This window comes from Ornithodoros turicata, chromosome 4 (assembly GCF_037126465.1).
Source record: "Ornithodoros turicata isolate Travis chromosome 4, ASM3712646v1, whole genome shotgun sequence".
Lineage (NCBI taxonomy): Eukaryota > Metazoa > Arthropoda > Arachnida > Ixodida > Argasidae > Ornithodoros > Ornithodoros turicata.
Window position 1 is genome coordinate 30,890,575 of NC_088204.1, and position 15,087 is coordinate 30,905,661.

The 15,087-nt window shown below is 49.8% G+C and overlaps 2 protein-coding genes across 2 annotated transcripts; one reads left to right on the forward strand and one right to left on the reverse strand.

Moving 5' to 3' along the window:
• Positions 1–6,744: 6,744 nt before the first annotated feature.
• Positions 6,745–8,391, reverse strand: LOC135392273 (tigger transposable element-derived protein 4-like). The gene has a single exon (XM_064622988.1). The coding sequence runs from the start codon at positions 8,302–8,304 to the stop codon at positions 6,745–6,747; it is 1,560 nt and encodes a 519-aa protein (XP_064479058.1). The 5' UTR covers positions 8,305–8,391.
• A 1,960-nt stretch (positions 8,392–10,351) lies between these two features.
• On the forward strand, positions 10,352–13,474 carry LOC135392274 (tigger transposable element-derived protein 4-like). The gene is made up of 3 exons (XM_064622989.1): positions 10,352–10,694; positions 12,286–12,483; positions 12,549–13,474. Exons 1-3 carry the CDS (start codon positions 10,352–10,354, stop codon positions 13,472–13,474), a joined length of 1,467 nt encoding a protein of 488 aa, XP_064479059.1.
• Positions 13,475–15,087: the final 1,613 nt, after the last annotated feature.

Below are 15,087 nucleotides of genomic sequence, written 5' to 3' on the forward strand. Positions count from 1 at the left end.
ATCACTGATACGTGGTCACAGCCAGTTCCGATTCCAGGAACCAGAAAGACACTGGTTACTATTGTGAGTCAGCGCTCCTAGTCGGTGACAAAGGTGCGCTTGTTCTTGTGTTTTGCACAGTTAGAGAGCTGTTTTTGCAGTATTTTGGGTTAGTAATGATCATTGGCTTCGTTGGTAATGCCCGCCTGTTCTGTACATCACAGCACAAGTTCTACACAAAAAGGAATATGCGTTTTCCGCTTCCATTTGGGTGCCAGCTCCGGACATCAGCTACCCAAATGGATCAGAATCGTCCACAAGGGTAATTTTACACCAACTGCAAACCCACGCATAGGTGAAACAAGATTATTTCGATGTGTTCTGCATTTGAGGCTATCTCTGGTTGCTTTTCTGTCGCGTTGCTGCTAGAAAAACGTAGGGCATCACATTAAGCCTACTAGCAGATCTCGACAAAGCACTTTGAGGAAGACCAGTTTGAAAGAAACAGAGCGGATGGTCGTGTCCTTCTCAAATGGAACGCTGTACCGACGATTTGCTACTGGGCAAGACGGCTTGTGTGCCTGGCGCACGATGGTGAGTTATCTTTGGAAAGTGGTTGGCTTTTACTAGTATTTATCCATATGTTTGATGAGGGCTTTCATGTACTTAATTGTTCTGCACAGAGACCTGCTTGCCAATCTGAGGAATCCCCTGTCACCCAAAACGGTAGTGGCACTGAAGAAGTCACAAGCACTAACACCAATGCAGGCGTGCGCAAAATTGCCATCCCACATCCTCAAGATGTCATTGCTCTTTACGTCTATTCTGTCCATTCACGCGGACGTTTGAGGTCTGGTAACGAGTACAATGCGCTTTCACTCTTTCCGCATTCTTCTTCCAATCAGCTCCTACTACTTCCCCGCGCAATGTACCAGTCCGAAAAGCGCGGCACCATTATTGGGGGGAGACACACGACGTGCGACATTCCGTCGCAAGGGCCGACGCGAATATGGAAATGGTCCATTAACTTAATTGCCTCTTAGAAGCCATTATCCTATGACGTGACATTCGATATTCGAAGGACAATTTTGTAGATATTCGTATTCGATTCATATTCGAAAATTTCAGTATTCGCACACCTCTAGAGATGTAGTGTAAAAGGGGGGGGGGGGGGGATGCTAACTGCAGCCTCTTACGAACTGTCAATACCATGCTCTGCCCAGGTTCTGCAAAACAAGTAGCTACAGCATTTGCATCACAGAACGCAGTCCTTCACATGGGTGGTGGCACATGCATTACTGCAGTACAGGGTGAATGTAAGTACATAATCTTGTTGTCTCCTTTTGTGTTTGCCTCTGGCCACAAGAGGCAATATTTCATGTGCAAGCATGGGTCTGATAATTAATGCCATACGGCAGATGAATCCGCTGACTGTAGCATGGATGACGAAGTCGTGACAAGCGCACATCCTGACAGTGAGCTGACACTGAACGGTATGCAAGGCAGCAGTGTAGTGACTTCAGTATTTCTTCATGAACTCCATATTATTTATCACCCAATACAGTCGCCGTTCAATTTTTCTGACTCTATGGAGACCGCGCAAAAGTCCGAATAATCAAGCAGTCTTTTATACATGAACTCTATGGAACCCTCGGCCATTCCGTGGAAGAGTTAATCGAGCATGTTCGAAAAATCGGTCGGCGACTGTAGATTCAGCTGCAGAGAGCTTGGCATCACTTTCATTCCTTACGGACGCTACTTCGTCAAGCATGAGAGAGACATCCTCTGGAGTCCTAGATGTGTGTCCTAGATTCTGTTTGGGACCCTGTGGCCAGACTGTTGAAGGAGTACACAGAGATTGTCACGAGGGGAAATTTGTAAGTGTGGCGTCGGTTGCTCCCTCGCCACCAATTGGGAAGTTGTCGGGTACATACGTGATTCAGTCATTAAAGTGTTTGCTGTGTTCGAGAACGTGTCGTGTCGTCCCTCCTCTGTCCCTTTCTCGGGTTCCAATTTTTCACCATGTACCTGCTGGCCTGCACCCTTGCCCTTTTGCCATCCTCTGGAGCCCCTACATCCATGAGTGAAGCAAATCTTGCGACACATGGACTTGTGTTTATGCTGGAGGGATCGTCAAGCAGATGGAAACACACCATTGGATATCATTTTTCAGGTAGTTCATTAATGTCGTACTGAGATTCCAAGATGTCAGTTTAGTGTGTGGGGAACATTTTCACTGTTTGGATAAGGCCTTTCTGTCGCATGAGTGGGGTAAAAGAGGAGGACGATGACCTTGGAGGCAGGTGGTAAAAGAGGACGACGAAGTAGTTGGTAGTGGCAGTGTGGACGTGGAAGCACACAGGAGCAGATTGTAAGATGTACGTGATTAAAATAGCGCATTGCTTGGTACATCTTGTGTTTGTCGTTGTGTTTCGCCTTCCACTGGGATCAAATGGACAGGCTTTGCCCCCGGGGGTGGGAATAGGCTCCCACAAGTGTGACCATGATTGTCAATTGATATGCGAACGAAATCTGAAAATTTTATCTACAAAAGAATTTCAAGCGGTACTCTTGGTTGGATAGTACTGTATAGTACCGAGCACGACTATTTACTAGCACGAGGGTTGATGACTTTAATCATCATTCTAGAGACGTGACATTTGACATGAATGTTTCTTATACCCATCTAATTTTGCAGGTAAATCCCATCTCCCCTGAATCTCTACGGGACGTGGTGTCATCAGAAAGTGTGAAGGTGTTGGCGTTGCAGTAGGTACGTTTGTGTCAGACATGGAACTATGCTACCAGGCCTTATAGAGAAAGTGTGGGATTTCTGCAATCCGCAGTGAAACAGCAGTTTCATGTACCCAACCACGTGCAGAAGACAGCGACCACAAGCGTTCTTCATTGCTGATGCACCCCATACATTGAAGAACATTAGAGCCCATCTCGTAACGGGACAGTCCACACACTTGCCAAAGGAGACTGTCGTGCAGAATGGCCTGCCTACTGCAAAAGTATTGCATCTCACCATATGATCCCACCAAATGACAGTCGTCAAGCTGGCATGTGTATCACGCGACATGACATTTTCTTTGCACGTGGGTATCGATCCGGCATGTAAGGAGACTGGCAGAGATCAATGCAGAGTTGTCATTGAACCTTGCTCCACACCTTGAATTACCTTGAATTAATTAGGGGTGGATGACGTCCGAACTGTTCGATGAATGGCTCAAGTTGGTGTGGTTTCGCCGAACGGGGAGCCTGTTGCGCAGTCGCTCAATGCTGGTGCTGGACTCTTTTAAGTGTCACAGAGGTGATCACAGCAAAGAAATGCTTCGAGCAAATGGCAGCGACTTGGTAGTCATTCCGGGTGGCATGACGTCGCAAATTCAGCCCCTGGACGCTGATCAACAAACCTTTCAAGGATCACCTTCGGAAGCTCTACAGCGACTGGATGGAACAAGAAGAGCATCAGCTTACTCCAACCGGGCGTTTGAAGTGTGCTTCTCTGAGCCAAGTGGTTACGTGGATCCTGGATGCATGGCGGGCAATCTCCGACAGCATTGTTGTGCGGGTGTTCAAGAAATGCAGCACCTCCAACGCGATGGACGGAAGCGAAGACGACCTCTTATGGGAGGACTCGGACAAGGAGAACAGTGGTGACTCTAACGTGTCATGATTTGAAATAGATGAAAGCTGAGAGTTCTGTATAAAGTGAGTTGGGTACCGATTTCTTGTCTGCTTTTCTCTTTTTTTCCGAATTTTACGAGTGAATATATGGAAGTTGTCCAAATACTGTATGTATGTGGGGTCGTGCAAATACGGTATTTCGACATTCAGATAATTCCGACATTGGTCGTAGATCCCGTAGATCCGAATTGACACGTTGTTACTGCACATGGAAATGGACATGTCTTCTGTTGAGATTCAGCAGTCTGCTACACAACTGTACATTATGGTGGGCCTATCGCTGTCACACGCAGGTAAGAAATTTACTCTCTTCTAAGGAACCTTTAGTGCTTGTCTCCTCGCGACAAATTGATACTACTCACACAGCTGAACCTGAGGAAGCTAACAGTTCCTTGGAAGTGAGCAGAATGCTGCCAGAGTCTGTGCTTTTTGACAGTAGCAAGAAATCTTGTAAAAGTGGAAATAAATGATTCGAAAGATTTACAGTTTGAGACAAAGTTGATGGAATAGGGCACTGGTGTATTTCTTCATCAGAGCAGCTGCTTGCTAGCCATCATGAAAAGACTGAATAAGAAATGGGCGACCGGCTGTCCTTCTCTTAGTATGTTTTTTTTTTTTTTTTTGATTGGGTGTTAGCGCCGCGAAGCAACTGTGGCTATGAGCGACGTACAGATGTGGACAGACGGAGAGAGGATAGCAGGAAGGAGTGGGGGACAGGGGGGTTAGTATGCCTCCTGGGCCGACTTCAGGGGGAACTGTGCCGACATTCGTCTGGAAAGTCTTCGGAAAACCCAGGGAAAACCTCAGACAGCACAGCCGGCGGTAGGATTCGAACCCACCACCTCCCAGTCTTCAGCACGACCTTGGTTACCACCAACGAGCGGACGCCTTAGCCCACTCGGCCATGCCGCTGGTCTCTCTTAGTATGTGTGACCACTCCTGTTCGCTGTTAGGGTGTCTTTCCAATAGACTCTATTGGAATGACACTCTACACAGAGGTGCTGCATTCCTCCATTCAATAGAGGAATGCAACACCTCTGTGTCCCATGAACTTCTGTCCCAAGCTGTGCAACATCTGATAAGCATTCTAGACAAGCATATCGCAGCACACTCGCACAACTCACCACTTACAGAAGTAATGCTGCCAGGCTCCGAAGATGCATGTTTCATATCACCGTGTCAGGAATGGCTGTACTGCGGTTGGATACCGTGCCAGCACGAGTTCCTGATTGATGATTTGAAATGCTGGCTGAATGTTGCACAGAAGGATTTCTGCAATCCGCAGTGAAACAGCAGTTTCATGTACCCAACCACGTGCAGAAGACAGCGACCACAAGCGTTCTTCATTGCTGATGCACCCCATACATTGAAGAACATTAGAGCCCATCTTGTAACGGGACAGTCCACACACTTGCCAAAGGAGACTGTCGTGCAGAATGGCCTGCCTACTGCAAAAGTATTGCATCTCACTATATGATCCCACCAAATGACAGTCGTCAAGCTGGCATGTGTATCACGCAACATGACATTTTCTTTGCACGTGGGTATCGATCCGGCATGTAAGGAGACTGGCAGAGATCAATGCAGAGTTGTCATTGAACCTTGCTCCACACCTTGAATTACGTTTCCTGGACAACAAGCACTCTGATAAGATGAACGTCTCGTCAGCAGTGGCTGTACTGAATAAGGCAGTACAGTAAATCTCGGTTATAACGAACTCGACGGTCGCGCGCAACCCGTTCATTATATCCGAAGTTCGCTATAAATGGAATGGACAAAAAATTTGATCCAAAAGGCCAGCAGTGTAAGAAACATGAGTCATGTGTGCCGTTCATTGAAAATACATCGTTAATGGCGCCTGTTTATACACAGTTGCGGAGATCACGACGTTTTCTAAGTCATCAAGGTGGTCCAGGTGGGCCGCGGCGAGTGCCTTCGCGTACACAAAATCGCGGAGCGAAGCAACATACTTGAGTGCCTCCGCTGTAGTTAAAATGTAAGGAGGGGAAGACACTGTGTCATCATCATCGTCATCGGAAAGTTCGTTTGGCGGCGGGCGCACGTCGGCAATGATGTCCGAATCACTGAAGTCCGCGACGGCCTGTGCGTCGTCATCTGCTGTCGCGAACTCCTCGAAAGACTGACAGCCGTCAGTCAGATCAAACGTCACACCAAAAAAGCCTTGGCAAGGAAGACGCCGCTGCCAAACGGGTGCACGTGCAGCGCGCGCTGATGGTGACAGCGCATTGGCTGCAGAGCGAGGTCACGTGCAAGCGGCGCCTGACAAATCCGCGGGCGTCTGACGTCGCGCGCTCGCCTTCTCCAGTGGTCGAGGGAGCTCTTTCGGTCGCAGTAACCGAAGGCTCCTCGGCAATTCGTTCATAATAGGCGGGGGCAATATCCATAGACTCAATACAAATTTTGACGGTCGTTCGTGAGGCATTCGTTATAACCAAAGATTCGTTATAAGTGGGGCTGTTATAACCGAGATTTACTGTATCCACAGGGACTCGTCGAGATGAAGAAGATAGCATGTGATGCCCTCACGACTGCAAGTTCACTGCTGGTTTTGCCCGATAATGTTACGCAGCTTTAGCATAGCAATGAGCCATGCTGAGGAGGACAAGCATGAGGGATCAGTGGAGTTTCTCCAGGGCTTTGCAAAGCTCTTCAAGGCTCTTTCAATCAGTGCACCTAACCAGAGGGAGTCATTCAAACCAGTGCAGGCAGGACTACTTGCGTCAACAACAGCTTCTCTGCAAATTCAAGAGTCACCTGAGTCAAGATGCCCTTTAGAACCTTTTCTCAACAGTCAGACTGAAGAATCCAGTGCTGCGACCACTAGAATTTAAATCAACGCTTTGCCTAATCACAGTTTCACAGCTCTTCTGTCCTAGCTCAAGAGTAAGCTACAGTGTGTGATGAAAGAACTGACTTGATTGACTTTATGCAGTGTAACACGGAGTGCAATGATATACAGTCGCCGACCGCTTTTTCGGACTCGACGGGAACCGCGCAGGTGTCCGAATAATCGAGCAGTCCGAAAAAGCGATTTTCGTCCAAAATACACTTTTATTCATTCGTAGGTTCAAAAAAATTGTCAATCTGCAGCTGCCGTGCGTTTTTCATTCTTTGCGCAAGAATGTCTGCTTGTATGTCCCGGAGAGTCGTGTCTTCACTGTACACCGACGAAAGCAGAGCTACCGCGCGTGCCAGTTCCGCGTTCGAAGGCACCACCACCGCAAATTGTGATGAATCCTCCTCCGGTTCCGACTCGCTGTTGGGTCCATCGGACACCTCGCGAATGATGTCGTCGTCTGTCAGTTCAGCGCATGGTTCCACTGCGCTGTCCATGCCCACGAACTTCTCAAACGTCACGGAGGCTGGTATTCCTACGCCGCCGTTGCGCAACTCCATCAGGATGTCTTCCGCGTCGGGAATATCGGGCACTGGGTCGCAGCTTTTGAAAGATTCTTCGTTGCGAACAACAAATCCCGCGTGTCGGAAGCAGTTCCGAAGGGTCTGCTGCGGCACTGCTTTCCAGGCCTCCGACAGCATACTCATGGCCGACAATAAGTTGACCGCGTAAGTCTTTCCGTTGTCGAGACACAGAAGGGTACGACTCAACAGCCGTCTCCGATAGTTCACTTTAAGGTTGTGGATGACCCCTTGGTCCATCGGTTGGATGACACTAGTCGTGTTTGGCGGAAGAAACTCCAGCTTGATTGCCTGCAGATTGAGTATGTGCCCGTGCGCTGCGCAGTTGTCCACGAAAAGCAAAACCGCTCGTTTCTGGGCGTGGAACTTCCGATCCAGCCTTCGTACGTAGTCCTCGAAGAGCTGCTGCGTAATCCATGCTTTTCGATTTGCTTCGTACCACACTGGCAATGACTTGGTACCTTTGAAGCACCTGGGGTTGTTCGATTTTCCTATCACGAGAATTGGTAACTTCTCCGTGCCAGACATGTTGCTCCCGACCATGACAGTTACTCTTTCTTTGCTGTGCTTTCCTCCGTGGCAAGCCTCGCCAGAGAAAGCGAGTGTTTTGTCCGGCATCATTTTATAAAATAAGCCGGTCTCGTCACAATTGAAAATGTCGTCCGGCGAGTACTGCTGCAGCAATGACTGCAGTCTGTCGCTGTAGTTCTCCACGATCGTCATATCGACAGCACCACTTTCCCCACACATTTTTTTGAACGCGAGATCGTACCTTTTCTTGAAGTTACGGAGCCAGCCGTCACTGAACTTGAAGTCATGAATGTCCATCCGAAGGGCAAGCGTTTCTGCCTTCTGCTTCAGCAAGTCTCCAGACACGGGGACGCGCTTCGCTATTGTGGCACTGAGCCACATATGAAGAGCTTTTTCCAGCGCTGGGTGACTCCCTTGACTGAAGTTCTTCATTTGGGACGTGGACACTTTTCCCGCTGCTGCTTCTATCTTCACATGGTGCTTGATGTAGTCCGACACCGTCTGTTTAGAAATGCCGAACTCCCGGGCGACTTCTGCTTGCGACCGGCCACTTTTCACTTGCTTTATGATCGCGGCCTTCTTCTCCATCGTCGTGGTCTTGTATTTGCCGCGATTCCTGGGCTGCTTGGCCGTTGGTTGCGGCAAGGCAGAAGCTGGTGCCATTTCACGTGGTCACCTAACAGAGTCAAATCACCTGAAGCGTAAACGGCTCGCGCACGCGGAGCCAAACAGGCCACGTGACCCAACCCCTCCAACCAATGAGGTCCTTCTGTTCACGTGTGAAGGAGAAGGGGGTTGGAGGGATTGCTCCGAAATCCGGAAGGCTTTGACCCCGCTGAAACGAGGCCGTCCACAGCAAGCAGAGCCCGTGATGACTCAACCGCGCGCGCGAACTTGCCCATCTGGACAGAAGCGAAGTCCTAAAAAGCGAACCGCGGGGGCAGTTTCGCGTCCGAATTTCCGGTCGTCCTTATACATTAGCCCTATGAGGCGCGTGACCGTGCCATGAGGGCGTCCGAATTACCGAGCATGTCCGAAAAATCGGCGTCCGAAAAATCGGTCGGCGACTGTACCCCGTAAAGGTGAACCGGAACCATTTGACTTGACGTTCTCATCAGGGGACTTCGACGACATGGAGCAGCAGTCCCTCACATATCTTGCAGGATATATAAGCAATGCAATGTGGCGGTACAAACTTTGTGAGAAGTGCAAAGACTTTCTGCGAGATAGCCCTGCCCAGACTCATGGCCGCATTTCTTGCCCTCAAGTCCTACCAGCAACTAGACGAAGAAAATCCGCTCGCCACACCATCCATACATGTGGTTCAGCTGTTGCAACACGCTGACAAGGTGTTTGGTCCTTTGTTGTGAAGGAGTTGAGGAGCAAACAAGCAGGCCAGTGCAGATTCCAGACTGCCATGGACTTTCTGCGAAACTGGTGGATTTTTATTTAATGTTACGAATCCACTTGCGAAAGCCTAATGCTCTGGCTGCAGTAAAACATAAGCCTTCCGAAAAAGCTTGGCGCAAAAGTGTTGGCATGAGGACATTCAAGCAACATGCAGTACCGTATTTGCCCGAATGTAGGTCGACCCCTTTTTCCCAAATCAGCTTCTAAAAACTAGGAGGTCGACTTACAATCCGGTCAACGCTTCCGTGGTGTCCTAATTTCCGGAGCACTTGAGGGAAAACCCGGGAGAATGCAGGGTCCATGTTCCGGATTACGTGGCATGCGTCATTTGCGCGATTTGAGCACTGCCAAGCGAAACTGAACACAAGACGCTAAGCGACACTACCGTGCACATCATGGGGAAGGTTCGGCGTTCACTTCCTGCATCTTTCAAGCGGCGTGTAATCCTCTATGCTGAAGAGACGAAGAACTGTGCCGCCGAACGGGAGTTCGGTGTCTCCGAACGAGTTGTGCGTCAGTGGCAAAAACAACAATCAAAACAGCGATCTTCGACTGCAGCGCAACACGCCGTGGGTTCAGAGGGCCAAGGACAGGACATTACCCGACACTTGAAGCAAAGCTGAAAACATTCGTTGAAGAAACGCGAGACAGCAAACTTTTGGTGAGCTGCGAGATGATCCAGATTGAAGCAAGACGCCTTGCCAACGAAGAAAACATTCCGGGCTCACAGTTCAAGGCAAGTCGACACTGGGTCACAGACTTCATGCGACGGAACGGGCTGGCCCTTCGTCGACGGACCACGATCGCCCAAAAGCTTCCTGAGGCGTACGAGGAGAAGGTGTTGGCGTTCCACCGCTATTTCCTGAAGCTCCGGAACCAACAAAACTACATGATCGGGCAAATCGGCAATGCTGACCAGACGCCAGTGTTTTTTGACATGACGAGCAACACTACAGTGGCAGCGAAAGGCAGCCGGGAAGTGAGCCTTCTCTCGCCGGGAAACGAGAAGTTCCGTTTTACAGTTATGCTGTCGTGCCTTGCTGACGGCACAAAGCTCAGGCCGTACATCATATTCAAGCGGAAGACACTGCCAAAAGGTGAACAATTTCCAAAAGAAGTCATCGTTCGGGCGAACGAAAACGGCTTCATGAACTAAGACGTGGTTGCAAAATGGATTCGTCTTGTCTGGTGCCTGCGACCTGGAGTACTTTTGCGACCGAAGAACCTGCTCGTTCTTGACTCCTTTCGCGGACACATTACCGAAAAGGTGAAGAAGGTGCTCCGTGACGCAGGTACGGACATGCTTGTGATTCCCGGGGGACTCACTAGTCAACTGCAGCCGCTCGACGTGAGTGTCAATAAGCCGTTTAAGAATCACGTGCTTACTCCAGCCGGGAGGATCAAGAGGGCGCCACTCACGGAAGTCTGCAAGTGGGTGGCATCGGCGTGGGCAGCCTTGCCCCGGGACCTTTTGATGCACGTTCAAGAAGTGTGGACTGTTTGGATGATGATGTCTCCTACAGCAGTGACGAAGAGTGCGGCAGCACGACAGAGGAAGAGTCTTCTGACGAGAGAGGCAGAACCCGAGACGAGGAGGGAAGAAGGACGACACAACAAGAATTCTCGAAAACATGCACCAGCTTGTCAGCGCCCTCTCGTTTCTTTCGATCTTCTTCTGACGACGAATAAATATCTTTTTCTGTGTGAAAAACTTTTTTTCCATTTTTGCCTATCCAAAAGTGTGTGTGTGTGGGGGGGTCGACTTACATTCGGGTCGACTTATTTTCGGGTAAATACGGTAGTTATAGCTACTACACTAAAGGAACGTCCCAAGGTTAATGCAGTTTAGGGAAAACGTCCTGCTTATTTTCCCTCATAGAACACTCGTTTCTCATCCGTGACATGCAGAGTAACGTGGAGGAGCTGTGTTCCGCGTTGAGAGAGTGCGCGGGAAAGAGAAATGCAGCCACCACTTGGCAGCACAACAGAGTCTGCTCGTCACCATGCATCAGTGTCATTACTCTATCTCCTATTTGGTGACTCTGGTCACCGTATTTGCACGATTGCAAGACAAGTTTTTCTTCAAAAAATGGTGCCGCGAAAATGAGGGTCGTCTTGCAATCGAAATCGTACGCTCCCGCCAAAAGAAAGGAAGAGGGAAACGGCAAACAGAAGGGGGGATTGAGGGGCGACCCCACGTGTTGCTTGCAGCCTTCCAGTTTTCTCCTCCCTTAGTTTTTGGATGTTTCACGTGTTCTCCAGTGCTAGTTGCATTTTGAATTTCCACGTGCGTTTCGTGATGGCCCCCAAGCGTGTCTTCTACTCTGCCTCGTTGAAGAGAAAGGTGATTAAAGCTGCTGAAGCCACGAGGAACAACGTTCAAGTTGGACAGCGTTTCGGAGTTTCCAAGCCGAATGTTCGAAGGTGGCTTGGCCAACGGAAGGAAATACAGTGGAACCTCGTTAATATGTACCTGCTTAAACGGTAGTTCCAGTTAAACGGTAGTTATGTCAACTTCCATAGAGGCCCATATATTTTCTGCCCGTTAAACCGTAGCAGCTTGCAGTCCTCATATCGGTTAATGCGTACCTCCTCCATCGCGAAAAACCGTCCACCGCCACAAGATTCCTCCCTCGTCGACCGCTCCGCGCATGCACGGGTGCCAGGGTTCAAGGGCGAATAATACGTGGCTTCTCGGGATGGGAGGAGGACACGTCATTCTCTTGCGAGGCGAAGTGACGCTCTTCCGCGGAGAGGAAGTAGGCCAGGGGTTCAATACGCGCCCTCGCTGGTTTGGTTTCTCGGGTCTTTTGTTTGCTACGGTCATTCGAACTCTGGGACACGTACAGTGCGGACACTTCAGGTACGGTTGTTACTGTTGTTGGAGAGACGCAGAATGGTGAAGCACCGAGTTTTAAAGATCAAGGAGAAGATAGACATCATTCACACCATCGAGTGAGAAGCAAAGGAGTCGGCATTGGCACGCGAGAGAGGACTGCCACTAACGACAGTTTGCGGGGTGTGGAACTCCAGAGAGAAGATTTTCAAAAGTGTTGCTTCCACCAGCGTTAACCGGTGCCGTGTGCGTGGTTCCGCGTTTCCAAATGTTGAAGCTGCGGTGGTGCAATGGCTCAAGCAAGTGCGGGCAAGAAACCTACCAGTCAGCGGTCCACTCCTGATCGAGAAGGCCCAATGTTTTGCCTTGCAGTTGAACCATGACGACTTCGTGTGCAGCAGTGGTTGGCTGGCAAGATTCAAGGCCTGGCACAGCATCAAGGGTTGTATCCGGCGAAGCCGCAGCGGCAGACATAGACGGTGCCCATGACTGGAAGAACGGAAAGCTACAGGAAATTCTCGGTGGTTATGCTCCCGAGGACATATTCAACATGGACGAGTCTGCACTATTTTACAGACTTGGCATTCAGAGGCGAGGTCTGTACCGGCGGGAAACACGCCAAGGAAAGAATCTCCGTTGCCTTTTGGGGTCAACATGATAGGTAGCGAAAAGCTGTCACTCCTAGTCATCGGAAAGACTGCAAACCCAAGATGCTTCAAGGGTAGGAAGCTGCCGTCGGGCGTGCTTTATCGAAGCAATGCGAAAGCATGGATGACTTCGAAAGTCTTTGAAGAGTATGTGCGACTTTTGGACCGTCGGTTCACGGCGAAGGGAAGGAAGATAGTCATAGCGCTGGACAATGCATCGTCACATACCCAGCTGGAGAACTGGACATCCGTGGAGTTAGCCTTCCTGCCCCCCAACACGACTGCGATTGTTCAGCCCCTGGACCAAGGGGTGATTCGCTCCGTGAAGCAGATCTACAGGAAAAATATCATGCGCAGGATCTTGCTGGAGATGGAAAATGACAAGACCTACGCAACTGATCTCCTCGGCGCAGTTCATTTGCTACAGCATTCGTGGCAGCAGGTGGAACCTTCGACAGTTGAGAACTGCTTCCGACATGCAGGGTTCATGGTGTGCACGGACAGTACAGTCCAGGGTGAGAACAGTGAGGAGGACAACGCCGACGACGAATGTGAAGGCATTCTTTTGGAGTTGCTGGAGCGCCAGGGTGCTGCAGACAGTGTGCAATTCCATGTGTTTCCGGACATTGATAACGGAGTGGAAACGTGTCCCGACTGGTCGGACAGTGAGATTGTCGCCTCTATGGTAAGTGAGTCGTCGTCCGCCACAAGTGGTGATACAGACAATGACGAGGACGACAGAGAAGAGATTGAAGATTCGGAAGGCCCGTCAGTTGCAGAAGCTGTGCAGGCATTGGAAGTTATGCGACAGTTTGCCGTAAGGAGGGGACTCCTTGAGGAGCTCAGCAGTGGGCTCGGCGCGTTCGGAAAGGTGGTGATCGACACAAGGCAACCTCGGTGTCAAGCTAAAATCCTCGACTTTCTTGTGGAAATCGAATAAATGCCGATATGCTATGCTTTTTTATGCTGTGTTTGACTTGTTTGCTTCAACCGCGCAGGTAAGCGAGCAATATTTTGTAATTTCGGTTAAACTGTACTACCGGTTAGTACGTAGTTTTTTCGCGTCCCCGCCAGGTACGCACTAATGAGGTTTCACTGTATTCGACTGTTCCAGCACGAGGAAAACCTTTGGTGGCCCAAAGACCGGGCGCCATGTTGACGTAGAAAAGGAAGTCTCCGAGTATTTCAGTGTTGCGAGGCAGATGTGTCACGGTCACTGCGGAGATGATTCAAGCAAAGGCACGTCAGATCGCACGCAAGAAAGGCCTACCGCACCCGACATTCAAGGCAAGCAGGTCATGGGTGCAAAAGTTCATGAAGCGAGCAGGATTCTCGTTACGAAGGAGACCGTCAGTCTGTCAGAGGTTGCCTTCGCACTTTGAGGAGAAACTTTGTGAATTTCCACGATTCGTGATACGACAGTGCCAGCAGCACTCCTACCCTTTGGGCCAGATCGGCAATGCCGATCAAACACCCATATGGTTTGACATGCCGCCAAACACAACGGTCGAGGACAGAGGTGTGAAGCAAGTGAAGATTCGCACCTCGGGGTGTGAGAAGCAAAGGGTGACAGTCATGCTGTCCTGCACAGCTGACGGTCACAAACTGCCACCCTACATCATCTTCGCCAGAAAGACGCTTCCGAAGAAGGGGCAGTTTCCACGGGGTGCCGTCCCCAGGTGCAACGAGAAGGGGTGGATGACGTCCGAACTGTTCGATGAATGGCTGAAGTTGGTGTGGTTTCGCCGAACGGGGTGCCTGTTGTGCAGTCGCTCGATGCTGGTGCTGGACTCTTAAGTGTCACACGGGTGATCACAGCAAAGAAATGCTTCGAGCAAATGGCAGCGACTTGGTAGTCATTCTGGGTGGCATGACGTCGCAAATTCAGCCCCTGGACGTGGCGATCAACAAACCTTTCAAGGATCACCTTCGGAAGCTCTACAGCGACTGGATGGAACAAGAAGAGCATCAGCTTACTCCAACCGGGCGTTTGAAGTGTGCTTCTCTGAGCCAAGTGGTTACGTGGATCCTGGATGCGTGGCGGGCAATCCCCGAGAGCATTGTTGTGCGGGCGTTCAAGAAATGCAGCACCTCCAACGCGATGGACGGAAGCGAAGACGACCTCTTATGGGAGGACTCGGGCAAGGAGAACAGTGGTGACTCTAACGTGTCATGATTTGAGATAGATGAAAGCTGAGAGTTCTGTATAAAGTGAGTTGGGTACCGATTTCTTGTCTGCTCTTCTCTTTTTTTCCGAATTTTACGAGTGAATATATGGAAGTTGTCCAAATACTGTATGTATGTGGGGTCGTGCAAATACGGTATTTCGACATTCAGATAATTCCGACATTGGTCGTAGATCCCGTAGATCCGAATTGACACGTTGTTACTGCACATGGAAACGGACATGTCTTCTGTTGAGATTCAGCAGTCTGCTACACAACTGTACATTATGGTGGGCCTATCGCTGTCACACGCAGGTAAGAAATTTACTCTCTTCTAAAGAACCTTTCGTGCTTGTCTCCTCGCGACAAATTGATACTACTCACACAG

Coding starts and splice junctions, on each gene's coding strand:
- LOC135392273 (XM_064622988.1), bottom strand. CDS start 8,304: ATGGCACCAGCTTCTGCCTTGCCGCAACCAACGGCCAAGCAGCCCAGG.
- LOC135392274 (XM_064622989.1), top strand. CDS start 10,352: ATGCTTGTGATTCCCGGGGGACTCACTAGTCAACTGCAGCCGCTCGAC. Junction 10,695..12,285: donor TCGAAAACATGCACCAGCTT/GTCAGCGCCCTC, acceptor CTTCGTGTGCAG/CAGTGGTTGGCTGGCAAGAT. Junction 12,484..12,548: donor ACTTGGCATTCAGAGGCGAG/GTCTGTACCGGC, acceptor TCAACATGATAG/GTAGCGAAAAGCTGTCACTC.